Source organism: Ranitomeya variabilis, chromosome 1, assembly GCF_051348905.1.
Source record: "Ranitomeya variabilis isolate aRanVar5 chromosome 1, aRanVar5.hap1, whole genome shotgun sequence".
Taxonomy (NCBI): Eukaryota; Metazoa; Chordata; class Amphibia; order Anura; family Dendrobatidae; genus Ranitomeya; species Ranitomeya variabilis.
In genome coordinates, this window is record NC_135232.1 from 303,146,763 (window position 1) to 303,173,991 (window position 27,229).

A 27,229-nucleotide genomic window follows, 5' to 3' on the forward strand; every position below is an offset into this window, starting at 1 on the left:
GTACAATTTGTCCTGAGTACGCTGATACCCCATATGTGGGGGTAAACCACTGTTTGGGCGCATGGCAGAGCTCGGAAGGAAAGGAGCGCCATTTGACTTTTCAATGCAAAATTGACTGGAATTGAGATGGGACGCCATGTTGCGTTTGGAGAGCCCCTGATGTGCCTAAACGTTGAAACCCCCTACAAGTGACACCATTTTGGAAAGTAGACCCCCTAAGGAACTTATCCAGATGTGTGGTGAGCACTTTGACCCACCAAGTGCTTCACAGAAGTTTATAATGCAGAGTCGTAAAAATAAAAAATCATATTTTTTCACAAAAATGATCTTTTCGCCCCAAATTTTTTATTTTCCCAAGGGTAAGAGAAGAAATTGGACCCCACAAAAATGTTGTGCAATTTGTCCTGAGTACGCTGATACCCCATATGTGGGTGTAAACCATTGTTTGGGCGCATAGCAGAGGTTGGAAGGGAAGGAGCGCCATTTGACTTTTCAATGCAAAATTGACTGGAATTGAGATGAGACGCCATGTTGCGTTTGGAGAGCCCCTGATGTGCCTAAACACTGAAACCCCCTACAAGTGACACCATTTTGGAAAGTAGACCCCCTAAGGAACTTATCTAGATGTGTGGTGAGCACTTTGACCCACCAAGTGCTTCACAGAAGTTTATAATGCAGAGCCGTAAAAATAAAAAATCATATTTTTTCACAAAAATGATCTTTTCGCCCCAAATTTCTTATTTTCCCAAGGGTAAGAGAAGAAATTGGACCCCAAAAAATGTTGTGCAATTTGTCCTGAGTACGCTGATACCCCATATATGGGTGTAAACCATTGTTTGGGCGCATGGCAGAGCTTGGAAGGGAAGGAGCGCCATTTGACTTTTCAATGCAAAATTGACTGGAATTGAGATGGGATGCCATGTTGCGTTTGGAGAGCCCCTGATGTGCCTAAACATTGAAACCCCCCACAAGTGACACCATTTTGGAAAGTAGACCCCCTAAGGAACTTATCTAGATGTGTTTTGAGAGCTTTGAACCCCCAAGTGTTTCACTACGGATTATAACGCAGAGCCGTGAAAATATATATATATATTTTTTTTCACAAAAATGATTTTTTAGCCCCCAGTTTTGTATTTTCACAAGGGTAACAGGATAAATTAGACCCCAAAAGTTGTTGTCCAATTTATCCTGAGTACGCTGATACCCCATATGTGGGGGGGAACCACTGTTTGGGCGCATGACAGAGCTCGGAAGGGAAGGAGCGCCATTTGGAATGCAGACTTAAATGGATTGGTCTGCAGGCGTCACATTGCATTTGCAGAGCCCCTGATGTACCCAAACAGTACAAACCCCCCCACAAGTGACCCCATATTGGAAACTAGACCTCCCAAGGAACTTATCTAGATGTGTTGTGAGAACTTTGAACCCCCAAGTGTTTCACTACAGTTTATAACGCAGAGCCGTGAAAATAAAACATCTTTTTTTTTCACACAAAAATGATTTTTAGCCCCCCAAATTTTTAATTTTTCCAAGGATAACAAGAGAACTTGGACCCCAGAAGTTGTTGTTCAATTTGTCCCGAGTACGCTGATAACCCATATGTTGGGGTAAACCCCTTTTTGGGCGCACGGGAGAGCTCGGAAGGGAAGGAGCACTGTTTTACTTTTTCAACGCAGAATTGGCTGGAATTGAGATTGGACGCCATGTCGCGTTTGGAGAGCCCCTGATGTGCCTGGACAGTGGAAACTCCCCAATTCTACCTGAAACCCTAACCCAAACACACCCCTAACCCTAATCCCAACGGTAACCCTAGCCACACCCCTAGCCCTGACACACCCATAATTCTAATCCCAACCCTAATCCAAACCGTAAATGTAATTCAAACCCTAACTTTAGCCCCAACCCTAACTTTAGCCCCAACCCTAACCCTAACTTTACCTCCAACCCTAGCCCTAACCCTAACCCTAGCCCTAACCCTAACTTTAGCCCCAACCCGAACCCTAGCCCTAACCCTAGCCCTAACCCTAGCCCTAATGGGAAAATGGAAATAAATACATTTTTTTAATTTTATTATTTTTCCCGAACTAAGGGGGTGATGAAGGAGGGTTTGATTTACTTTTATAGCGTTTTTTATATCGGATTTTTATGATTGGCAGCTGTCACACACTAAAAGACGCTTTTTATAGCAAAAAAAAGTTTTTGCGTCTCCACATTTTGAGACCTATAATTTTTCCACATTTTGCTCCACAGAGTCATGTGAGGTCTTGTTTTTTGCGGGACGAGTTGACGTTTTTATTGGTAACATTTTCGGACACGTGACCATTTTTGATCACTTTTTATTCCGATTTTTGTGAGGCAGAATGACCAAAAACCTGCTATTCATGAATTTCTTTTGGGAGAGGCGTTTATACCGTTCCACGTTTGGTAAAATTGATAAAGCAGTTTTATTCTTCGGGTCAGTACGATTACAGTGATACCTCATTTATATCATTTTTTTATGTTTTGGCGCTTTTATACGATAAAAACTATTTTATAGAAAAAATAATTATTTTGGTATCGCTTTATTCTCAGGACTATAACTTTTTTATTTTTTTGCTGATGATGCTGTATGGCTGGATCGCGTGTTATTCCACTTTTTGTTCGGCGGTATGGTAATAAAGCGTTGTTTTTTGCCTCGTTTTTTTTTTTTTTTTTTTCTTACGGTGTTTACTGAAGGGGTTAACTAGTGGGGCAGTTTTATAGGTTGGGTCGTTACGGACACGGCGATACTAAATATGTGTACTTTTATTGTTTTGTTTTTTTTATTTCGATAAAGAAATGTATTTATGGGAATAATATATTTATATTTTTTTATTATTTATTTAGGATTTTTTTTTTTTTTTACACATGTGGAAAAAATTTTCTTTTTACTTTTTTACTTTGTCCCAGGGGGGGACATCACAGATCGATGATCTGATAGTGTGCACAGCACTGTCAGATCACCGATCTCACATCGGTGCAGGCTTACCAGCGTCTGCTCTGAGCAGGCGCTCGGTAAGCCACCTTTCTCCCTGCAGTGACCCGGAGGCCGCGGCCATCTTGGATCCGGGACCTGCAGGGAGGAAGGAGGTAGGAGACCCTCGGAGCAACGCGATCACATCGCGTTGCTCCGGGGGTCTCAGGGAAGCCCGCAGGGAGCCCCCTCCCTGCGCGATGCTTCCCTATACCGCCGGTACACTGCGATCATGTTTGATCGCGGTGTGCCGGGGGTTAATGTGCCGGGGGCGGTCCGTGACCGCTCCTGGCACATAGTGCCGGATGTCAGCTGTGATAGGCAGCTGACACCCGGCCGCAATCGGCCGCGCTCCCCCCGTGAGCGCGGCCGATCGCGTATGACGTACTATCCCGTCACCCGGAATTAAGTCCCAGGTCACCTTGACGGGATAGTACGTCATACGGGATTAAGGGGTTAAGCTTGATTTCAGGCAGTTGCCGAGTCAGTTTATCCAAATGACCTCTAAAGTTCTCAGTCAATAGCAGTCCTTACTGGCAGAAAAGAAATTAATTTATTAGCAAGTAAAGGGAGCAAAGACCAGTATTAGCATCACATTGCTCTTGCAACAAACTAATAGGGCAAAGTCAATAAAAGATGCGCTGTTAAAAGGATTCCCACTGCTTCTGAGCAGACCTTTAAAGCAGGAGCTGAAAGCACAAATGACAGCAGTATTCAAAGAGATTGAACTGTGGATTAAGTATTTTCCATGCTATGAAAGTAGAATTGTGCACGCATACCTGCTCAGTGTTGGGCTGATCTCTCTGTAATTAAATGGGCACATAATAGGACAATGAGTGTAACAAGTCTAAATCAGTAACTACAGTTTTTACATTAGAAACTGAATTTCCAGTTACAGTATAGTATCACAGTTGTGCAGCGATGATAACTTATCACCTTTCCACAGGATAAGTGATAACTTCTAGATCAGTTGGGGTTTGACTGCAGGGATCCTCACCAATTGGGGAAAAGAGGCATTTATATCCCCATTGTTCCTATTTAGAATGAATCAGCTGTGTGCCTGCACTTCCGATACTTCACACATTCCCTATAGGGCTGCGAAAAGCTGCGTTTTCCAGCAGTCCCATAGGTAACTCACTAAGAAAAACTTCAGATCCAAAGATATTAGACAAAAAAGGCCAGACATAATGGCATTGGGGCGCGGTTATGAGTAGCTGTGGCCTTTTTTCCTAGAGCTGCGGTCAGGCATGCACACAATTGCTCCACTCTAAATGGAGATAAAATGCACTGTTCTGCTGATCTGCAGAGTCCCAGCGGTTGGAAACCCCCTTGAACTATTAGTTATTTCATAAGCTGTGGACAGGAGATATTTCATCTTCATGGGCAACCCCTGTAACTTTCATACTGTTACTAGCTCTCTTAGCTGGTGATTATCATTTTTATGTAAATAAGAAGAAAATTCCACTTTTGAATGAACAACATTTAATAAATTACACTTTATCTTAATTTTATTTCTTTCCTTGTGTTAGTTTTAAAAACAACTATTTGAATTAAAGTTATCCAACTTACATACAGATTTAAGCTCTTTTTTTAAGCTACTTCTAATTTAGAATATTACTATATGTTGTTTTTTTTTTTACTTTACATTGTGATTCCTGGTGGTGACATGCCATTGTTATATCACGGGGCCGCTGATTGACTCCAGTAGTTACGTGACACAGTGACTGCTGGAAATCGCAGCACCAACATGGTAGGAACAGTGCTGATTTGGGGAGGAAGCATCAAGCGTTTTTATTTTTTTGATGGGCACTGGAGCAATTATGAAATGGTCCCCCCCTTTAAAGTATTGCAGTATTTAGAGCAAGCAATCAAATGATTGCAGGTTCAAATATACTGGGTGGACTGAAAGAATAAGTGAAAAATAAAGAAAAAAAAGAAAGCTTTTATAGATGTTCAAAAATACTAAAAACATAAAAGTCTCAATCACCCCCACCTCTTTTTCCCCTAATACAAATTATTGAAATTAAGAAAATAAACATATGATATTGCCACATCCACAAAAGTCCAATGTATCAAAATATAAAATGATTTGATTCACTAAGTGCTGTAAAGAAAAAAAGGCTCTCAATTATTGTCTATGGGAGTGCCAGAAATCGTTGAGTACAGTGCTTGGCGATCTCTAGCAGTCCCATTGAGAATAAATGCTCAAGTGCGCATACTCAACCACCGCTCCATTCAGATGGAGCTCTACAGAGTCCTGTTCTTACGATCAATGAGGTCTCACTAGTTGGAATCCTAGCAATCAGTAAGGTATCCCCTATTTCATTGATAGGGAATAACTTAGGAGCTTGATAAAACTCCTTTAATGTATAACTATCTCTAAAATGCCTTCACACACAGCTGAAAAGTGATTCTGCACTACAACATACCATGATTGAGAGGCCTTAATAATCTGCCTTTCTGCTACAAATATAGGGATTTTTGTGTGTAACCACCGTAAAATCCTTTTCTCCGAGCCACTTATTGGGGGACACAGGACCATGGGTGTTATGCTGCTGTCACTAGGAGGCTGACACTAAGTTGAGACAAAAAAAGGTTAGCTCCTCCCCTGCAGTATACACCCTCATGCTGGCTTCCAGAGACCCAGTTCAGTGCAAAAGCAGTAGGAGATTAATAACAATAATACATAACATTAGAGTATAACATTGTCAGAAAAGGTCAAGGATCAAAAAGAAGGTAACAAGCCGTAAGGCTAACAGGGTGGGTGCTGTGTCCCCCAATGAGTGGCTCGGAGAAAAGGATTTTACGGTGAGTACACACAAAAATCCCTATTTCTCCTTCGCCACATTGGGGGACACAGGACCATGGGACGTCCCAAAGCAGTCCCTGGGTGGGTAACAATACAACCAAATAACTCTGTGTACCATCTGACTTATAAATGCACAACGGCCGCCTGCAGAATACGTCTGCCAAGGGCCGCATCCGCAGAAGAATGAGTGTGAACATTGTAGTGCTTTGTGAAGGTATGCAGGCTAGACCATGTTGCGGCCTTGCAAACCTGCTCCGCCGACGCCTGGTGCCGAATGGCCCAGGAAGCACCGACTGACCGAGTAGAGTGAGCTCTAACCCCCGCTGGGATAGGCCTGCCCCTGAGCCGATAAGCTTCTTGGATAGCCGATCGGATCCATCTGGCTATCGTAGCCTTAGATGCGGCTGAACCCTTCCTGTGGCCCTCATGGAGGATAAAGAGGGAGTCCGATTTACGAAAAGAGGCGGTCCTAGAGACGTACCTCCTGAGAGCCCGTACTACGTCCAAAGTGTGAAGAGCCTTCTCGACCCTATGTTTTGGCTGTGGACAGAAGGAGGGAAGAATAATATCCTCATTGAGGTGAAAAGATGACACCACCTTGGGGAGAAACGCGGGAGAAGGGCGTAAGACTACTTTATCCTGGTGGAAGGAGAGGAATGGTGCCCGACAGGAAAGAGCGGCCAACTCCGAGACGCGCCTGATAGACGTAATTGCCACAAGGAAGGCCACCTTCCAAGAGAGAATAGATAGTGGGACATCTTGCAAAGGTTCAAACGGAGGTTCCTGAAGGACGCTCAGGACCAAGTTGAGATCCCAGGTCTCTAGTGGCATTCTGTAAGGGGGAACCACGTGGGAAGCCCCCTGAATGAAGGTCCTGACTTGCGAGTTAGTAGCGATCTTACGCTGGAACAATACCGACAGCGCTGAAATCTGGCCCTTGAGGGAACTGAGAGCTAGACCGGAATCCAAGCCGGACTGGAGAAATTCCAGAATGAAGGGAATAGAGAAAACGAGAGGAGGACGACCGCGGAGTCTGCACCAAGAGAAGAAGGTTTTCCAGGTGCGATGGTAGATGCGAGCGGAAGACGTCTTGCGAGCTCTGATCATGGTGGAAATGACCTGCTGGGAGAAACCTGCTTGAGTTAGGATCCAGGTTTCAACAGCCACGCCGTTAAACGTAGGGCCCCTGAGTTCTGATGGTAGATCGGTCCTTGACGCAGTAGATCTGGGCGGTCTGGTAACCGCCAGGGAACGTCAGATACGAGATGCACCAGTTCCGCATACCATGCGCGACGCAGCCAATCCGGGGCGACAAGGATCACCGGGATCCCCTCTATCTTGATTTTTCGGATCACCTTCGGTAACAGAGGAAGAGGGGGGAACACGTACGGGAATCGAAACCGGTGCCATGGGAATATCAGAGCGTCCACTCCGACAGCCAGGGGATCCCTAGAGCGTGCTAAGAAGTTGGGGACTTTGGCGTTGAGCCTGGATGCCATCAGATCCACGTCCGGAGTCCCCCAGCGAAGGCAGATTTGGCGAAAAACCTCCGGATGGAGCTCCCATTCTCCCGAGGCGAGACCCTGACGGCTGAGGAAGTCCGCCGCCCAGTTCTCGACCCCCGGAATATGTACCGCGGAAATGGTGGAGTGGTTGTCCTCGGCCCAACGGAGGATGTGTGAGACCTCCTGCATCGCTGCCCTGCTGCGGGTACCCCCTTGATGGTTTATGTACGCCACAGCTGTGACGTTGTCCGACTAAATCCGGACTGGGCGACCCGCTAGCAGAGGGTGAAAACGTGTCAGGGCAAACCTGATGGCATGGATCTCCAGAATGTTTATGGGAAGTTTCGACTCCCGCATCGACCAACGCCCTTGGGCGGTGTGGTGGAGAAACACCGCTCCCCAGCCGAGGAAACTGGCGTCTGTGGTCACCACTAGCCAATGGATCGGAAGAAAGGACCTCCCCTGGCAGAGAGTTGACTCCAAAGTCCACCACGTGAGCGCCTGCCTGGTCCGTGGGGACAGAGGGCATGGGCGGTCTAGGGTAAAGGGACTCCTGTCCCAGTTGTCCAGAAGAGCCTGTTGTAAAGGACGGAGATGCAGTTGGGCGAAGGGAATCGCTTCCATTGAGGCTACCATCGTCCCCAGGATCTTCATGGCAAACCGAATGGACTGCGGGCGAGGGCAGGAAAGCGTCCTGGCTCCCTGTTGAAGCGCTTGGGCCTTGGGCCGAGGAAGAAAGCTCAGTCCCTTGGACGTGTCTAGGATCATCCCCAGGAAAGAGATCCTGCGAGCTGGAACTGGGGAGGATTTGTTCAGGTTGATTAACCAGCCAAGGCGTGAAAGGGAATCCAACGTAATGCGGACGCTTGCTTCGCAGGCATGAAAAGATGGACCTTTGACCAGAAGGTCGTCTAAGTATGGCAACACAACCACTCCTCGGGAGTGCAGAATAGCCATGACCGCCGCCATGACCTTCGTGAACACCCTGGGTGCTGTGGCAAGACCGAAGGGCAAGGCCGTAAATTGAAAATGGTCTTCTCGGATGGCGAAGCGCAGGAATCTTTGGTGTGGCGGGAAGATTGGGATGTGAAGGTAAGCATCTCTGATGTCTATCGATGCTAGGAACTCGTCTCGCTCCAATGAGGAAATTACCGACCGAAGAGACTCCATCCGAAAATGTCGTACTTTTACGTGCTTGTTTAGGAGTTTCAAGTCCAAGATGGGACGCACGGACCCGTCCTTTTTTGGTACGACGAAGAGGTTCGAATAGAAACCTTTGAATCTCTCGTGCTCCGGAACTGGAACGATGACCCCGTTCTGGCGGAGGGAATCGATGGCGCAATGGAGAGCGCGAGACTGAGCTCTTGAACTTGGAAGACGAGAGGGAAAAAAGCGAACTGGAGGTGAGACGGAAAATTCTATTTTGTAACCAGACGACACCAAGTCTCTGACCCATTCGTCGGGAATGACGGAAAGCCAGGCATGACGAAAAAGAAGCAGGCGTCCGCCTACCTTGGTGGTGTCGACTGGAATACTCCCCGAGTCATTGTGAAGGGAATCTGGCAGGTCTAGAACCTCTGGTTCTGGGTTGTCGAGCTCTTCCTCTCCATGACGGATTTGGTTTGTAAGAAGGCCGAGAGTCCCTGTCTGGGCGAGTAGATCGTTCTGATCTAGACGATGCAGCGGAATTGGACCAGAAAGGGCCGCCTCGAAAGGGGCGAAAACGAAAATACTGTTGGCGCTGAAAAGCAGCTCTTGGTCTGTGTTGAGGGAGAAACTTGCTTTTTCCTCCTGTGGAATCGGAAATAAGTTGGTCTAATTTTTCTCCAAATAGGCGTCTGCCCTAAAAGGGGAGAGAAATCAGAGACTTTTTAGAGGATGAATCCGCCCGCCACTCTCTAAGCCAAATAGCTCTCCTGATGGTGACAGCATTTGAAGCCGCTGTTGCCGCACAGTCTGCTGCGTCCAGAGACGCGTACATCACATAATCTGCTGCCATACCAATTTGCTTGGCAAGGTCAGCCGCTTCAGCCGGGAGAGCGTGGTCCTGAAAGGAATGTGCCAGAGTATCTGCCCAGGAAACGATAGCTTTGGCGACCCAGGCCGCAGCGAAGGAAGGAGATAGGGAGGAACCTGAGGCTTCATACACTGATCGCGCCAAGGTATCTAGCTGGCGCTCTGTGGGGCTTTTAATTGATGCCCCGTCAGATACTGATAACAGCGTTTTGGTAGCCAAACGCGACACTGGAGGATCCACCAGCGGTGGCTCTGTCCAATCCTTTACCAGCTCTGAGGAAAAAGGATATTTAGATTCCAGAGCCTTTTTGCCCGTAAAGCGTTTATCCGGTCGCTCCCTGTGCCTCTTAACTATTTCTAGAAAATCCGGATGGGAGGCGAACACCTTATGGGATCGCTTGTTTCTAGTGAAGGAAATAGCGTGATCCGGAGCTGAATTAGGGTCATCATCAACCTTTAGTGCATGATTGACAGCCTCAATGAGGGAGTCAACAGTTGAACGGAACTCCGGAGAATCCGGGTCCATGGAGGCTTCAGACTCATACTCAGAGTCGTGATCGCTTCTAGCCCTTGGAGAGGGTGAGCGAGAAGTGGAGCTATTGGAGGCTGAATGGCGCGGTGAATGATCGGGAGAGTTAGTGCGGATCCGTTTTGCGGATGTCCGAACCTCCTGTGGGTGAGAGCGGCCCCTGCTGGCCGACGATTCCCCCGTAATAGAGGGGTCTCTTAACCCAGGTAAACGAACGCCCCGCTCCCCAGAGGGGTCATGAAGGGATTCAATCGCCTTAGCTAGCGAGGCCACGGACTGGGAAAGCGACATGGCCCACTCAGGGGGGCTAGATGCACTGGGGTCGGTAGCGGCGGAGGGCTCCTGGGCACATTGGGCATCACAAGATGGGCAGAACGGGGAGCTCTGAGGCTTGGGAAGAGGAGCCTGGCAGGTGGTACAAGCAGAGAAAAAGGTGGTATGAACCTTAGTGACCTTTTTACCCCTTGACTGGGACATGTTGTACCCCAATGAATGCACAAGCTGCTAAGAGGAAGCCGAGGGAAGCTGAGGGGTATCGCTGCAGGGAAGCAGATAAAGCTGTCTCCTTACCCTGTCCTGTGCCCTGCAATCGAGTGGAGAAGGAAGATCCTCCGTGGGCGTGAGTGGGAAGGTCGGCCGGCGCTGCGTGCTGCAGGAAGATGGCTGCCGAGACCCTGAAGTGAAGTCTCGCAGGGAGCGAGAAGCGCCAGAAGCGTGGGCGGCGCCGCAGAAGTGATGCGTGGAGTGGGCGGAGCCTACCGGAATGCGGCCTAGCAAAGGGCCGAAGCCGGGGACTAAATTTTTGGCCTCGGCTGGCACGCACCCGCGGACAAAAGAATCGCGGCGCTCCGCAATGATTGTGCCGCTAAGGAGCCCCCAAGACAAGGTGACCGCTATGAAAAATGCCGACCCTTAGGGCCATACCCAGAGGCAGGGGCGCACGCCGTCTGCACTTACCCCATAAGTGCCAGGGATACAAGGGATGGTGCAGGGTTAGGGGAGCCTCCATCCACCATCCCCATGAAAGGGGGGTGGAGACGAACCGTCCGCCTCCTTCCATCATCCGCTCTTTTTCAGTGGTGATGCAGTGGGGGCTGCACGGACGCCACGGTATAGTGCCACTGTACAGCCAAGGGTGAAACCTGGTGGGCAGGGCAGATGTCCGGCAATAAAAGGCCTGGCTGCAGAAGAGGATACTGGAGGTAAAACACCAGTGCTCGTCTGTTACTCGGGGGGAGATCGGTGCCCCTGAAAGGGTCCCGTCGCCCAAAAATGTCAGCTCAGGCAGTGGCTTCCCACGTCGCAGGAGAGGATACGGAGAGGTGAAACTCCCGTGCTCGCCTGTTGTTGGTTCGGGGGAGATCGGAACATGAAAGAATCCGTCGCCCCCTTCGTCCGGGATAGAAATTTTAAATCCAGTGTGCCTCCTACGGACACTAAGCTTGAACTGGGTCTCTGGAAGCCAGCATGAGGGTGTATACTGCAGGGGAGGAGCTAATCTTTTTTTGTCACAACTTAGTGTCAGCCTCCTAGTGACAGCAGCATAACACCCATGGTCCTGTGTCCCCCAATGTGGCGAAGGAGAAATACAAATTGCAAAGAAAAGCTTCCCTGAAAAGCATGGCACATTTCAAGCAACGTGCAAAAATGTTGGATGAGTTAAAAGGCATGACACTACAGGCAGAAAACCATGCTTCAACATACATGCATTTCACAGTGTAACCACTGACCATAGGTACTGTTGAGTACATCAATTACAATACCTGTTTGGATGAGAAGACGGCAGCATAAATTGAAATTCCACCACACATGTGCCATCCAGGAGTTGATGGTGCTGCAAGCTGTTTAATTCATAGGCAATATACCCCCTCCTCACATACACCTGCAATAACAGATTACTGTCAGATTACAGAAACACAAACTTTTAACTAAGATATTGGCGAATAGAATGCAGGTATTTCTGCCACAGGTATTGACACCCTCACAGTTGGGGTTTACGAGGGGGCGACACTCGACCTTAGGGGTCCGATTGGCGGTGGCGGCTACGGTTATGGCCAAACAACAAAACTATCCCCGGACAATGCTTCTCAGCCTTGACGCGGAGAAAGCGTTTGATTCTATCTCATGGAAATTTTTAAATACAGTACTGCGCTACAGGGGTTTTGGGGAGACTTTCCTGGGATTCTTGCAGAATATTCAGCGTGGCGCGGCTACTAGACTCTGGGTGAACAACTTGATGTCCCCTCAGATTAATTTGGAAAGAGGGGCGAGACAGGGATGCCCGATATCGCCCTTATTGTTCAACCTGGCTTTGGACCCTCTTTTACAGTATCTCCATGGCTGGGCAGGTCTTGAGGGCATACGATGTGGGGCGACAGAAATTAAGACTGTGGCCTTTGCCGATGACTTATTGATCTTCCTGTCAAATCCACGGGAGTCTCTGGGCCCGCTCCTTAGAATAATAGAACAGAAGGGGGCGTTGGTGGGTTTCACCATAAATGTTGGTAAATCTGAGGCAATGATGCTCTCTGGGCCTCCCGAACCACGCTGGACACAGGAACACTCTTTACGTTGGAAGACTCACTCCTTGACTTACCTGGGGGTTCAGATGACGAGAGACCCGGCAAAACTTTACAAAACTAACCTGCAAACGTACATCACCTCATTGCAGGACGAGTTGACAGCATGGGAAAAGTTTACCTTGTCCTTCATAGGCCGGGCAAATTTGATAAAAATGATCTCATTTCCCCGATTATTATACCTATTCAATGTCCTGCCATTTTATCTGAGACCAGTGGATGAACATAATATTAACCGTCTGTTTCGCAGATTTGTTTGGCAGGGGAAGAGACCCAGAATAGGATTCCACACCCTCACACAAACCCGAACCAGTGGCGGAGTGAATTTCCCAGACATTAAGCTGTATAACCTTGCAGCAAACATGCCAATTCTCCGAGACTGGTTGAAGGGTACCTCTACATACTCAGCTCTAGCAGTTGAAACATCATTAGTGGGAGGCAGGTCACTGGTAAACGTACTACATGAGCCTTACACATTGGTGCCCCAGGAGCTGAGATCCAATCCTCTGTTTATAACAATCTGGCGGTCTTGGGCGGTCATACGTCGTAGATTAAAGCTATCACCACGGGTGTCACTGGCACAGACGTTTTGTACTAATTCTAGGTTTCAGGCAGGGAAGGCACACCACATTTTTCATGGTTGGCAAACATTAGGCCTGGGCAGGGTGGGAGACATAGTAGATGTACATTCCAAAAAGGTCCTTACCTTCAACCAGGCGACACTCTTATTTGATTTCATTAGTATACACCCTTTCCACTTCATGCAATTACAGAGTTATGTGACGAGTGTTACTTGTGGTTTCAGTGATAATGACTGGCAGGATAGGCTGATAACCAAACTTACCACATGCAAGCTGACGAAAAGGCTTGTGTCAGACTACTATACATTTCTAAGATCTGAGACCGAGAGGGAAGAACATTCCACAGGAATAATGAAGTGGCAGCTCAGTGACCCGTCATTAACACCTACTCTGATTCTACAAATGTTGAGGAATACGCTTAAATTTACACCGTTTACATCTTATTGGGAAATGACGTTGAAGATTATGCATAAATCCTATATCTCGCCAAGGCGCAACTTTCTTATGGGTAATATACCGAGTCCGATCTGTTCCAGGTGTGGAGAGGTCGAGGCAGACATGTTCCACTGCTTGTGGGCTTGCCCACAAATCCAACAATTTTGGCAACGCATACTTGTATTTACTCATACGCATACACCATATAGGGTGGCTCTCACTCCAGCCTGGGCTCTTTTCGGGTACATTACTAATGAAGGGGCTGTGATCCCCACTTATGGTAGAAAATTCTTGTACATGATTTCGGCCTCGGCCCGGAAAACGATTTTACAAACCTGGCTGGCACCTAATGTGCCCACCCTGAGGATCTTCCTGGACAAACTCTCCTTCCTATTTAGGATGGATTGGGTGGAAGCATCCCTTCAGAAAGAACTAAAAACCCAAAATTTTTTTGAACTATGGCAGCCACTTATACCCATTCTTCCGACGCATATACAACAGAGGCTCAAACAATGCTTCTGCACAACTACATGGTTCCTGGAACAGACGGTAGCGGGCCGAGCACCCTTGTGAGTGGAGTTGTCTCTTAAATAACACATTGGGCGAAGTGCGGAGCCGTGTGTTCCCCCCCCCCCCCCTCCCTTCGACTTTCCCTAGTCTGTCTGTTGACCCCTCCCCCCTTTTTTTTTTTTTTTTTGTTCTTCATTTTCTCTTTGGCTATAACTTCCCCTCTTTCACCATTTGGGGTTATCTAGTTACAGAATGGTAGTCCACTCGTATTGTATTTCCATGTTGAATTCTATGCTTTATCTTGATTGAGAGGTATTTTGCCTTTAATTTGCAAACTGGAACGCTAAAATAGTTACCGTCTTTAATAATGGGCTTCTGTAATACCGGAAAGAGGGAAATAATCCCGTGTACCTATGTTTGCATATTGATATGCTAATGTTGAAAATGTTTAATTGAAAATGTTTAATAAAAACAGTTTGGAAAAAAAAAGATTACAGAAACACCCCACTTCACTCCAAAAGCAACTTATACTAGTTTTACCCAAAGAATAGGGGAGAGGAGACAGATGTCTACAGAGAAATGGCCACCCCTCATTATGTAGGGTAGAGCACAACATAAACTTCATGTTGGGAGCCCATATTTACAGGTCACAAACAGCAAATAAGTAAATCTTTACCTCCAGTGCAGCCATGCGAACCACCTGGTTAACATGGTAGAAAAAATTTGGTAGCACATCAAAGATTGAGGTCTCGGATATGATCAGTTTCTGGAAAAACAAACAACAAAGTCCATAACAAAGTATTGGTAAGGCTCCTCATTAACCACAGGTTTGTAATATTGTTTTACACCTCATTTTATATACAGGTCATTAATACAAAACTTTTAAAGTCTTCACTAGACACCAAGGAAAGCCATCAATGTATTATTTATGTAGAAAACCATGACATTAAGCTTCACTGACCTTCAAATTTTCAGGGCAGAATTGATGTCCATACAGATCTATGGCAGACAGGAAAATTGATTCCACTTGATTATGCCTCAGTTCATAAGAAGGAAGGTGAGAGGCAATCAAAACCTAGTGGAAGTGACATATTGAATAGTTTTTGAAAATATTTCAAACTTTTTTTGACCAAAACAATAACAACAATTCTGTAAAACTGCTAGGTATCAAATGGCAAGTTTATAGACTTAGTAATGATTCCTAATATGTCAGATATTAAAGGTGTTTTCTCAAGGTCAATTTTGCAGTCACTTCCAGCTAACGGGCCCTCCTGCATGCAGAAGGGTGGTGCGCTCCTGAAAAAATACAGATCAAGCCGGCGGCATGGTTGTGCTGCTGGTTCAAACTACGAGGTCTCCAATGCAGCTAGCAGAGGAAGATTTGCCTTTGCAGCATTGGAGGGGAGCAGGAGAACTGAAGCTGGTTAGTTGCAGTCTGACGGAAATGTGAAGGGAGCAGCCCATCAACAGCCAACCACAGGCTGCAGTGCTCATATGAAGTAATCATGAGATCGCCTTAGCGCTGGAAGCAGAGGAGCAGCGACAGCCAGAAAAGCAAGTTTGCTTTTTTCTTATTTTATTTAGCACACTGAAGGATTTCAGCAGCTGTTACTTCAGCAGGGGAGCAGTGGCACCAATGTAACATCCCTGCCCTTAGTTATATACTTACAAGCGTCTGCCTTCTTCGGTTATCAGTGACACTCCAGTAGTCTTCTGCAGTTTGTGACCTGCCGGATCGCTCCAGTGTCTCCCGGGCGAGCCGAAGGTCATTTCACAATGTAAGTTTATGAGAGCCATAATGAGGCCAGAACGAGGTCCTCATAGACTTACATTGAGGGCTTGTGACAGTTAGCTCTGACTTCTGGTCAGTCAGAAGTTGCAATCACAAGATGGTGGATCGGAACCGGAGCGGTGCTGGGAATAGCTGAAGACAGCGGTTGGTATAATACTAGGTTCAGGAAACAGAATAGTAGCACCACTCCAGTGCTAAGATAAAAAATAACAATGGAGTGGTGCAATAAATAGCTGATTGCAGACTACCCCATGCACACTTGTTTCAACGGAGAGAAGGAAATACGGTGCTGCCAGACACCTCTGGCAGTTCAAATACCTATCTACATGATCCACTTAGAATTATTACACCAGATTTAGAGAGTAAATGAACATTTTTATACACATACAAACCGCTTATATTATATGTCTCTCTATATACACACACAGAATATATTATATAGCTCTCTATATTCTTTGCAGGGTTATGATTTAATGTAACATACTTTTTATTCCTGATTTTACTTCCTTCTCTCCCAAACACAATGCTTTCAATACCCACTTCAGGCTCCTTTAGAAGTTCATTTGCTGCTCAGCTCAATCTGAATATCTCTATAAATCCCTACATTCAAACAACAAGTTTAGGCAGTTGAAAGATGCTTCTAAAAGGAACATGAACAGAGCATTGAGGCATGACTCACATAATGACTAAAGTAATAAGACATAAAGTAAAAGTTACTCATTAAATATACACACTGAATGTTGCTTTTACTGATGAGCAGGAAACCAGACTTTATATGAGCTTTACATCTAGACCAATTCTTACCTGCCGAGCCCTCAGTGCAACCTTTGAGTGCTCAGTCTTACTCAGCTGAGTCAGTTCATTAAGAATAGTCATCAGTTCATCGGTAAGTGTTGGATCTCTACCACAAAGTTGGTCCTGTAGTTCCAAAAGAATGAATTAGTAACCACACTGTCCTCAAAAAAAAAAAAAAAGATATGTGAACTAGTAAACCTAAACCAACAGGAACATATTCTATCTGTGAAAGGCAGATATATAGAATATGGTACTAACCAATCGGATGTGAGAAAGGGGCCTATAGGGGCATTTGTCAGATTCATACAGGTAATATAAAGCTTTAAAGTGCTAAAGCGTGGCTTATGTTGTGTGCTACATACGTGACGGTAGAAAACTCCATCTGGACAAGTGACTCCAGAAGCCAATCACTGCAGCCTGTATAGATGGGTCAGTGATAGGCTGCTGTGGTCACAAGTACAGAGACTGGTAAGGGACCCAAGAAGAGTCAGAAAGGGAGCAACAAGAGCTTGTTAAGGTTGCTATTACTCAAGTAGATATGTTACATGCTTTTAAACATTTTACTGTGGCTGGACAACTCCTTTAAACATACGGACGGCAAAGCTCCACATTAAAGACTTATCAGGTTATGCAACAAATGCAATACTCACAATCAGCATAGTAACAAGGATATTCTTCTTGGCCACCTGTGCATGCGAAAAGATGCATTCTAACACAGGAGTCATATCTGGCTTGTACTGTTCCCGCAAGTTTATCACACACTTGTCATAATGGGCTAAAGAAAAGAAAACAATCATGAACAATTTTAGACTGTCTAATAACTATGTGCTTTAAATTAATAAAAAATTCATGAAATAATATCAATGCAAAAAGGGAATGGATAGTACTGAAAATGGAATGGTTATACATTTAATGGGCTGTAGATATACACAAGAGGTCTTAGACTGTTTGGCCTAGTAGACTGAACTGCTCGCTTTTCAATGCCGCTAGCATGCAGTGTCAGAGGGGGCCCTAAAGTTGTTCAGATCCAACCAGCTTCACAGTGGTGTTTGTAAGCTCTATAGCAAATAGCTTTCAAGTGCCGGATTCCTTCCCTGAGACACCTGCCACTGCTGGGTATGCTCTTTGTGATAAACGGAGCTTGTAACCACTTGGCCCATTGAGTTATTAAAGTCTCTCTCCAATGAAATAGTCCCCCGATCTGACATTACAATGTCAATGATAACATAAGTTACCTCCTGGGTCTATATTTATTTCATGTGGGTAACCTGCCATCTTTGGGATATATGCACAGGTGCACTTTAACCCCTTAACCCCAGAGGTATTTTCGGTTTTGCATTCTCGTTTTTTGCTCCCCTTCTTCTCAGAGCCATAACTTTTTTATTTGTTCGTCAATATGGCCATGTGAGGGCTTGTTTTTTGAATTACACCATTGATTTTACCATGTCGTGTACTAGAAAAAGGGAAAAAATTCCAAGTGCGGTTAAATTGCAAATAAGTGCAATCCCATAATTGTTTTTTTGGGGGCTTTTTAACTAGGTTCACTAAATGCTAAAACTGACCTGCCATTATGATTCTCCAGGTCATTATGAGTTCATAGACACCAAACATGTCTAGGTTCTTTTTATATCTAAGTGGTGAAAAAAAATTCCAAACTTTGTTAAAAAAAAAAAAAATTGCGCAATTATCCGATACCCGTAGCGTCTAATTTTTTCGTGATCTGGGGATGAGGGACGGTTTATTTTTTGCGTGCCGAGCTGACGTTTTTAATGATACTATCTTGGTGCATACATGATCTTTGATCCTGATACTGCATTTTAATGCAATGTCTGGGCGATCAAAAAAACGTTAATCCTGGCGTTTTGACCTTTCTTCTCGCTACGCCGTTTTTTATTGATAGATCGGTCGATTCTGAACTTGGCGATACCAAATATGTTGTATGTTTATTTATTTTTTTATTGTTTTATTTTGAATGGGGCGAAAGGGGGTTATTTGAACTTTTATATTTTTTTATATTTTTAAAAACTTTTTTTTTTTTCTTTCTACTTTTGGCATGCTTCAATAGTCTCCATGGGAGACTAGAAGCTGCCACAACCCGATAAACTCTGCTACATAGAGATGATCAGATCAGCTCTATGTAGTAGAATTACGGTATTCACTTGCTATGAGCGCCGTCCACTGGGTGGCACTCACAGCAATCCAGCAGTGACAACCATAGAGGACTCCAGGAGACTTCTGGTTGTCATGCCAATGAACTGGTGACCCGCGATCATGAGACGGGGGTCACTGGCTGGAAGCGAAACTTAAATGCCGCTGTCAGCGTTTGACAGCGGCATTTAACGGGTTAATAGCTGCAGATGGATCGCGATTTTAACTGCGGCTATTCTGAGCACATGTCAGCTGTTCAATACAGCTGACATGTGTCGGGAAAGATGTGGGCTCACCACCGGAGCCCACATCAAAAGGAGGGTGTCCGACATCTGCATAAATATAAGTCCGATGTCGGAAAGGCGTTAAAGATGTATAGTACAGACCAAAAGTTCGGACACAGCTTCTCATTTCAAGATTTCTCTGTATTTTCATGACTATGAAAATTCTACATTCACACTGAAGGCATCAAAACTATGAATTAACACATGTGGAATTACATACTTAACAAAAAAGTGTGAAACAACTGAAATTGTGTCTTATATTCTAGGTTCTTCAAAGTAGCCACCTTTTGCTTTGATGACTGCTTTGCACACTCTTGGCAATATATTAGAATATAAGACAAAATTTCAGTTGTTTCACACTTTTTTGTTAAGTATATAATTCCGCATGTGTTAATTCATAGTTTTGATGCCTTCAGTGTGAAAGTGCAATTTTCATAGTCATAAAAATACAGAAAAATCTTTAACCCCTTCACCCCCAAGGGTGGTTTGCACGTTAATGACCGGGCCAATTTTTACAATTCTGACCACTGTCCCTTTATGAGGTTTTAACTCTGGAACGCTTCAACGGATCTTGGCGATTCTGACATTGTTTTCTCATGACATATTGTACTTCATGATAGTGGTAAAATTTCATCGATATAACTTGCGTTTATTTGTGAAAAAAATGAATATTTGGTGAAAATTTAGAAAATTTCGCAATTTCACAGACAAATGTCACGCAAAATACTTAATAAGTAACATTTCCCACATGTCTACTTTAGATCAGCACAATTTTGGAACCAAAATTTTTTTTTGTGACGGAGTTATAAGGGTTAAAAGTCGACCAGCAATTTCTCATTTTTACAACACCATTTTTTTTTAGGGACCACATCTCATTTGAAGTCATTTTGAGGGGTCTATATGATAGAAAATACCCAAGTGTGACACCATTCTAAAAACTGCACCCCTCAAGGTACTCAAAACCACTTTCAAGAAGTTTATTAACCCTTCAGGTGTTTCACAGGAATTTTTGGAATGTTTAAATAAAAATAAACATTTAACTTTTTTTTCACACAAAATTTATTTCAGAACCAATTTGTTTTATTTTACCAAGGGTAACAGGAGAAAATAGACCCCGAAATTTGTTGTACAATTTGTCCTGAGTACGCTGATACCCCATATGTGGGGGTAAACCACTGTTTGGGCGCATGGCAGAGCTCGGAAGGAAAGGAGCGCCATTTGACTTTTCAATGCAAAATTGACTGGAATTGAGATGGGACGCCATGTTGCATTTGGAGAGCCCCTGATGTGCCTAAACATTGAAACCCCCCACAAGTGACACCATTTTGGAAAGTAGACCCCCTAAGGATCTTATCTAGATGTGTGGTGAGCACTTTGACCCAACAAGTGCTTCACAGAAGTTTATAATGCAGAGCCGTAAAAATAAAAAATCATATTTTTTCACAAAAATGATCTTTTCGCCCCCAATTTTTTATTTTCCCAAGGGTAAGAGAAGAAATTGGACCCCAAAAATTGTTGTGCAATTTGTCCTGAGTACGCTGATACCCCATATGTGGGTGTAAACCATTGTTTGGGCGCAGGGCAGAGCTCGGAAGGGAAGGAGCGCCATTTGACTTATCAATGCAAAATTGACTGGAATTGAGATGGGACGCCATGTTGCATTTGGAGAGCCCCTGATGTGCCTAAACATTGAAACCCCCCACAAGTGACACCATTTTGGAAAGTAGACCCCCTAAGGATCTTATCTAGATGTGTGGTGAGCACTTTGACCCAACAAGTGCTTCACAGAAGTTTATAATGCAGAGCCGTAAAAATAAAAAATCATATTTTTTCACAAAAATGATCTTTTCGCCCCCATTTTTTTATTTCCCCAAGGGTAAGAGAAGAAATTAGACCCCAAAGTTGTTGTGCAATTTGTCCTGAGTACGACGATACCCCATATGTGGGGGTAAACCACTGTTTGGGCGCATAGCAGAGCTCGGAAGGGAAGGAGCGCTATTTTACTTTTTAATGCAAAATTGACTGGAATTAAGATGGGATGCCATGTTGCGTTTGGAGAGCCCCTGATGTGCCTAAACATTAAAAACCCCCACAAGTGACACCATTTTGGAAAGTAGACCCCCTAAGGAACTTATCTAGATGTGTTGTGAGAACTTTGAACCCCCAAGTGTTTCACTACAGTTTATAACGCAGAGCCGTGAAAATAAAAATTCTTTTTTTTTTTTTCACAAAAATGATTTTTTAGCCCCCAGTTTTGTATTTTCACAAGGGTATCAGGATAAATTAGACCCCAAAAGTTGTTGTTCAATTTGTCCTGAGTACGCTGATACCCCATATGTGGGGGGGAACCACTGTTTGGGTGCATGACAGAGCTCGGAAGGGAAGGAGCGCCATATGGAATGCAGACTTAAATGGATTGGTCTGCAGGCGTCACGTTGCATTTGCAGAGCCCCTGATGTACCCAAACAGTACAAACCCCCCCACAAGTGACCCCATATCAGAAACTAGACCCCTCAAGGAACTTATCTAGATGTGTTGTGAGTACTTTGAACAGCCAAGTGTTTCACTACAGTTTACAACGCAGAGCCGTGAAAATAAAAAATCTTTTTTTTCCCCACAAAACTTATTTTTTTGGCCCTCAGTTTTGTATTTTCCCAAGGGTAGCAGGAGAAATTGGACCCCAAAAGATGATGTCCAATTTGTCCTGAGTACGCTGATACCCCATATGTTGGGGTAAACCCCTGTTTGGGCACACGGGAGAGCTCTGAAGGGAAGGAGCACTGTTTTCCTTTTTCAACGCAGAATTGGCTGGAATTCAGATCGGATGCCATGTCCCGTTTGGAGAGCCCCTGATGTGCCTAAACAGTGGAAACCCCCCAATTATAACTGAAACCCTAATCCAAACACACCCCTTACCCTAATCCCAACAGTAACCCTAACCACTCCTCTAACCCAGACACACCCAACCCTATTCCCAACCGTAAATGTAATCCAAACCCTAACCCTATCTTTAGCCCCAACCCTAACTGTAGCCTCAACCCTAGCCCCAACCCTAGCCCTAACCCTAGCAATAACCCTAGCCCTATCACTAGCCCTAACACTAGCCCTAACCCTAGCCCTAACCCCAACCCTAGCCCTAACCCTAGCCCTAACCCTAGCCCTAACCCTAACCTTAGCCCCAACCCTAGCCCTAACCCTAGCCCTAACCCTAACCCTTGCCCTAACCCTAGCCCTAACTCTAGTTTTAACTCTAGTCCTAACTCTAGCCCTAACCCTAACGGGAAAATGGAAATAAATACATTTTTTAATTTTTTTATTTTTCCCTAACTAAGGGGGTGATGAAGGGGGGTTTGATTTACTTTTATAGCGGGTTATTTAGCGGATTTTTATGATTGGCAGCTGTCACACACTGAAAGACGCTTTTCATTGCAAAAAATATTTTTTGCGTTACCACATTTTGAGAGCTGTAATTTTTCCATATTTGAGTCCACAGAGTCATGTGAGATCTTGTTTTTTGCGGGACGAGTTGACGTTTTTATTGGTAACATTTTCGGACACGTGACATTTTTTGATCGCTTTTTATTCCGATTTTTGTGAGGCAGAGTGATCAAAAACCAGCTATTCATGAATTTCTTTTGGGGGAGGCGTTTATACCGTTCCGCGTTTGGTAAAATTGATAAAGCAGTGTTATTCGTCGGGTCAGTACGATTACAGCGATATCTCATTTATATCTTTTTTTATGTTTTGGCGCTTTTATACGATAAAAACTATTTTATAGAAAAAATATTTTGGTATCGCTTTATTCTCAGGACTATAACTTTTTTATTATTTTTTTGCTGATGATGCTGTATGGCGGCTCGTTTTTTGCGGGACAAGATGAAGTTTTCAGCGGTACCATGGTTATTTATATCAGTCTTTTTGATCGCGTGTTATTCCACTTTTTGTTCGGCGGTATGATAATAAAGCGTTGTTTTTTGCCTCGTTTTTTTTTTTTCTTACGGTGTTTACTGAAGGGGTTAACTAGTGGGGCAGTTTTATAGGTTGGGTCGTTAGTTACGGACGCGGCGATACTAAATATGTGTACTTTTATTGTTTTTTTAATTTTATTTAGCAAAAGAAATGTATTTATGGGAATAACTTTTTTTTTTTTTCTTTATTTAGGATATTTTTTTTATTTATTTTTTTACACATGTGGGGAATTTTTTTTTAACTTTTTTACTTTGTCCCAGGGGGGGACATCACAGATCATTGATCTGGCAGTGTGCACAGCACTCTGCCAGATCTGCGATCTGCTGTGCAGGGCTGCAGGCTTACCAGCGCCTGCTCTGAGCAGACACTCGGTAAGCCACCTCCCTCCCTGCAGGACCCGGATGCCGCGGCCATCTTGGATCCGGGACCTGCGGCGAGGAGGGAGGTAGGAGACCCTCGGAGCAACGCGATCACATCGCGTTGCTCCGGTGGTCTCAGGGAAGCCTGCAGGGAGCCCCCTCCCTGCGCGATGCTTCCCTATACCGCCGGTACACCGCGATCATGTTTGGTCTGTACCAACTTTTGGTCTGTACTGTATATCAGAATGTTCATTGAAGATTATATATGGTGACATCTTGGTGGTATTCTTGATATTATGCATGAATAGAGGCATTGTATTTATTGCTACTCAGAGACAGGCTAATTTTGTATACAAAATTGAAGGGTATACAATTTTTGCTGTTCAGCATAGAGGATAGTAGGGTTTCTAGGGACTGCAGACATTGAGCGGGGTTGCCAAGTCGAATGCTTAGGGTGCAAACCTCCGCGGTCAGGTACATGAACAGTTCTATATGACCTACTAGGGACCTTTAGCATTATTTCTTGCTTTTGTGTTTCTTACATTACAATTAACCCATCTGTAGTCTCCTTTTTAAAGAGTTTGTATACACAAACATATACTTCTAAATGAAATGCATTAAAAGTTTTTTCTAGTTGGTGCTTACCCTAAATTTACCCTATATCTGTAGGTAACCAGCGTTTTTCGAACATAACACGTTCACTGGTAGGAGGGGGGTCTTCTTTGGCCAGTTGCAGCTGCCTTCCCCAGCCATGTAGTTGGGAAATGGCCGTTGAGAAGGAAATTGGGGGAAGAGAGCTGAATATGGCAGAATGGAAGGAGGAGAAATGAGAAGAAGCAAAATGGAGAATGGGCCGATCTCTTGGTCCTGCCAAGAAGACGAGAATAGAGCTAGTAAAAATCCAGAGTGGGCCAGGGGGTCTCTCTCTTTTTTTTTTTTTTTTTTAAATAGCAGAGACTCTATGTCAGTGCTGCGCCACAACAGGGAAAGGAGAGTGAGAGTCTTCCAAAGGAGGGCAGAAAGCAGAAAAGGTAACTGACTGCTCGGCCGAATCCTGGAGCAGAGTGTGATAGGAATGGAACAAGAGGGGCATGGTCACTCACTAGTCATGTCGACTGAAGCACTGAAAAGGTCTTTGACACATTACTACCTGCTGAATGGCACACACTGCAGGCGTACAGGCAGGAGCATATTGATGGACCAACCTCCAAAACAGAGGCTTGCAAATATATAATCATGCCTTTGGAGAGAGAGTGCGACTCATTCAGCAGCCCAGTAGCCCATTCCTGGCCTACAAGAGGGGAGGGGGAAGCTAAATGGGAACAATGACAGAAAAAAGCCTCCTATTGACACTAAGGGTATACACTACAGTAGACAAACTAACATTTTTTATATCAGTGGTGCAGCCTCCTGATAGCAGCAGTCAGGGACCCATGGTTTCTTGTGTCAATCAATGATGCAAAATAGAAACATTACTTTAATGTAAAGCCAATAAGAAGAAAATTGCACCACTCACCATATTGGAATTGGGTTTCCACCTGCAGGTATCGCCTTAGTAAATCAAGCACCACCGACTTCATGTAGCCACGTATTCCACTACGGTACCTGTTAAAAAATGATTTGTGCTAAGCGTAACATATATCCAAAAGACTCGATTGAAAACCAAGAATGGCTTAGTGAAAGATGCGTTTGGATGAGGACCCAGCATGGTGTTTCACCTACTGTCTGTTAAGGCCAAAGTATAATGGACACTAAGGAGTTGATTTATGGACATTGTGACTGCCCTGAAATTATGATGACTATACCCTCATTGGAATATTGCACTGCAATATATGTGAAGAAGTCTTTGATACTACTAGATGATTTTCAGTCAAGTCAAATTAACATAATGTGTGCATTGCTAGGATTCAATTTTTAGATGTGCGGCAACAATTTTTTAACAAAGTTTTATATTCAGATCATACTTTATATACAGATGTGTGTGACATTATAAAAACAATCCAAGAAGGGTGTAGTAAGCTCATATCAGATAGGATTCTTTATTATTACTTATTTTTCAGAGCATTTGATTTCTATGTAAATTAAACAGAAACCAAAATATTTTAGGACAATGTGGCACTCCATGCATAAATCTGGTTATGGTTTTGGGTGATACTATCATAATTAATTTACCTTTGAACAAGCTGAACAATACTTTGAGTGTTCATAAAAAACACCTCTCTGTCTGCTTTTCTCTGCAGAGTGGCTGCATGGCTATCCAGGATATTGGCAATCTACAAAGACAGAACAAATGACCCCATTAGGGTGTTTAGTGTATGCAATCATGTTAAATCATTTACATTTAGTACAGGGTGTCTGTACATACGGCATATCATGTATAGCATGTTACCTGTAATCTGCTTAGTAAACCCTAAAATTTGTGAATGATATTCAGCAAGTTTTACATGCACTTAGTATATCATCACACATTGCGGTCATGTCACATTTTTGTTGTGATTTTGGCAATTTTGCAAGAATCACAGCAAACAATACACTATAATAAAAGGTCTAAGGAAAAATGTTTCTCCCTGTGAAGAGTGCCAAAATGGCACAAGTAGACTACCAGACAAATTTATGCAAATTTGCATAAGCTGTGCTGCTCCTCACCACATTGACCTCATCTGAAAGATGTGATTCATGTATTTGCAAATCTCCCAGCACTTCCTAATCACGCAAGAGGTTAAAGGTCCTTTTACATGGAAGTGTCAGCTTCTACCACTGTGCCACCAACGGATAGCGTCAGCTCCACACCAGAACCTACTGTGTGGAACCTTCTTTTGTCAGTACCTGTGAAAAGATCCCTGATACACCATATCATAGTGTATAAACTATGAAAGATAATAACTATCTTTGACCTAAGATGCTTCATTAAATGGGCGACTACAGTATGTGATCAAAGCTATTAACTGGCCGAAACGTCATTTTGCCTGTCGCTGCAGCAATCACTATTAATAAATTCTCACTTGAAGCATAATTTTCAACTCGTACGTGTGCAGTGATTTTTTTGAACTATTGTTTATGGGACCTCTGGCCCCTTTCACTAGCACCGTCATTGTAATCTTTAAGTTGAGTGCTAGCCATCATATTCTTTGGGCGGCATGATATGACCGCCAGGATGGTTTTACTACTGGCTTACATAGTCAGACCAAAGCAAACGATGTGCACTGAGTAATCTATACTACTTCAATCAGTGCACATATGTTGCCATGGTCTCCAGAGTTCAAGTTCCTGAATGTCTATGAGCTTTGCGAGACCCGGCGGCTCTGATGAGTGTTCTTGTCAGTACCTGGTGACTGAATAGCTAGAACTTTACTGCTATTCACAGTTGCAGGAGCCAGAGTCGGGGAACACTGGACTACAGCAGAGCTGCGTGGGAACATTTGGGCTAATAAATTGTTGAACGAGGGACACTCATGTTTATTTCTCTCTTTATGTTTTTCAGGTATTCATTTCTGGACTAAATTGGATATGGTGGAGTACAGCGAACCTGTTTTTTTTTTTTTTCTCTCCAATAACTTGGGGAACCAGGGATAGTGTGGTGGAGTCTTTATTCAAGTAAATAAGTGTGTGTGTTTTGTTTTTTATTTTTGATTACTGGGTTAGTATGGTGGTGTCTGTCACACACCACTCCATTACTAACCCAAGGGATTGATGCCAGCTGTGATTTTTGGCAAATAACAGCTAACATCAAGCTCAACTACAATTACCCATATTGCCACTGCACCAGAGAAATCGGGAAGAGCCAGGCAAAACACCAGAACTGGAGCATCTAATGTAATGCACCAATTCTGGGGAGGCTGCGGGCTGATATTTGTAAGCTGGGAAGGGCCCAATAAGCAGGGATCTTCCCAGCTTGCTAATTAATATAAGCCTGTAGCTGTCGGCTT

General features: G+C 44.3%; 1 protein-coding gene across 6 annotated transcripts in view; it reads right to left on the bottom strand.

Moving 5' to 3' along the window:
* Positions 1-27,229, bottom strand: part of ACACB (acetyl-CoA carboxylase beta) — a 240,050-nt gene that overhangs the window by 68,074 nt on the left and 144,747 nt on the right. For 4 of the 6 annotated variants that reach the window (XM_077295957.1, XM_077295937.1, XM_077295976.1 and 1 more), the window contains 8 exons: positions 25,476-25,576; positions 24,820-24,908; positions 17,194-17,318; positions 16,553-16,666; positions 14,918-15,031; positions 14,633-14,722; positions 11,615-11,733; positions 3,772-3,795 (listed from right to left, as the gene is read on the bottom strand). In XM_077295957.1, coding sequence (XP_077152072.1) covers positions 3,772-3,795; positions 11,615-11,733; positions 14,633-14,722; positions 14,918-15,031; positions 16,553-16,666; positions 17,194-17,318; positions 24,820-24,908; positions 25,476-25,576 — 776 coding nt within the window. The remainder of the gene's footprint in view (positions 1-3,771; positions 3,796-11,614; positions 11,734-14,632; positions 14,723-14,917; positions 15,032-16,552; positions 16,667-17,193; positions 17,319-24,819; positions 24,909-25,475; positions 25,577-27,229) is intronic. The other 2 variants (XM_077295946.1, XM_077295985.1) reach the window with 1 other exon arrangement.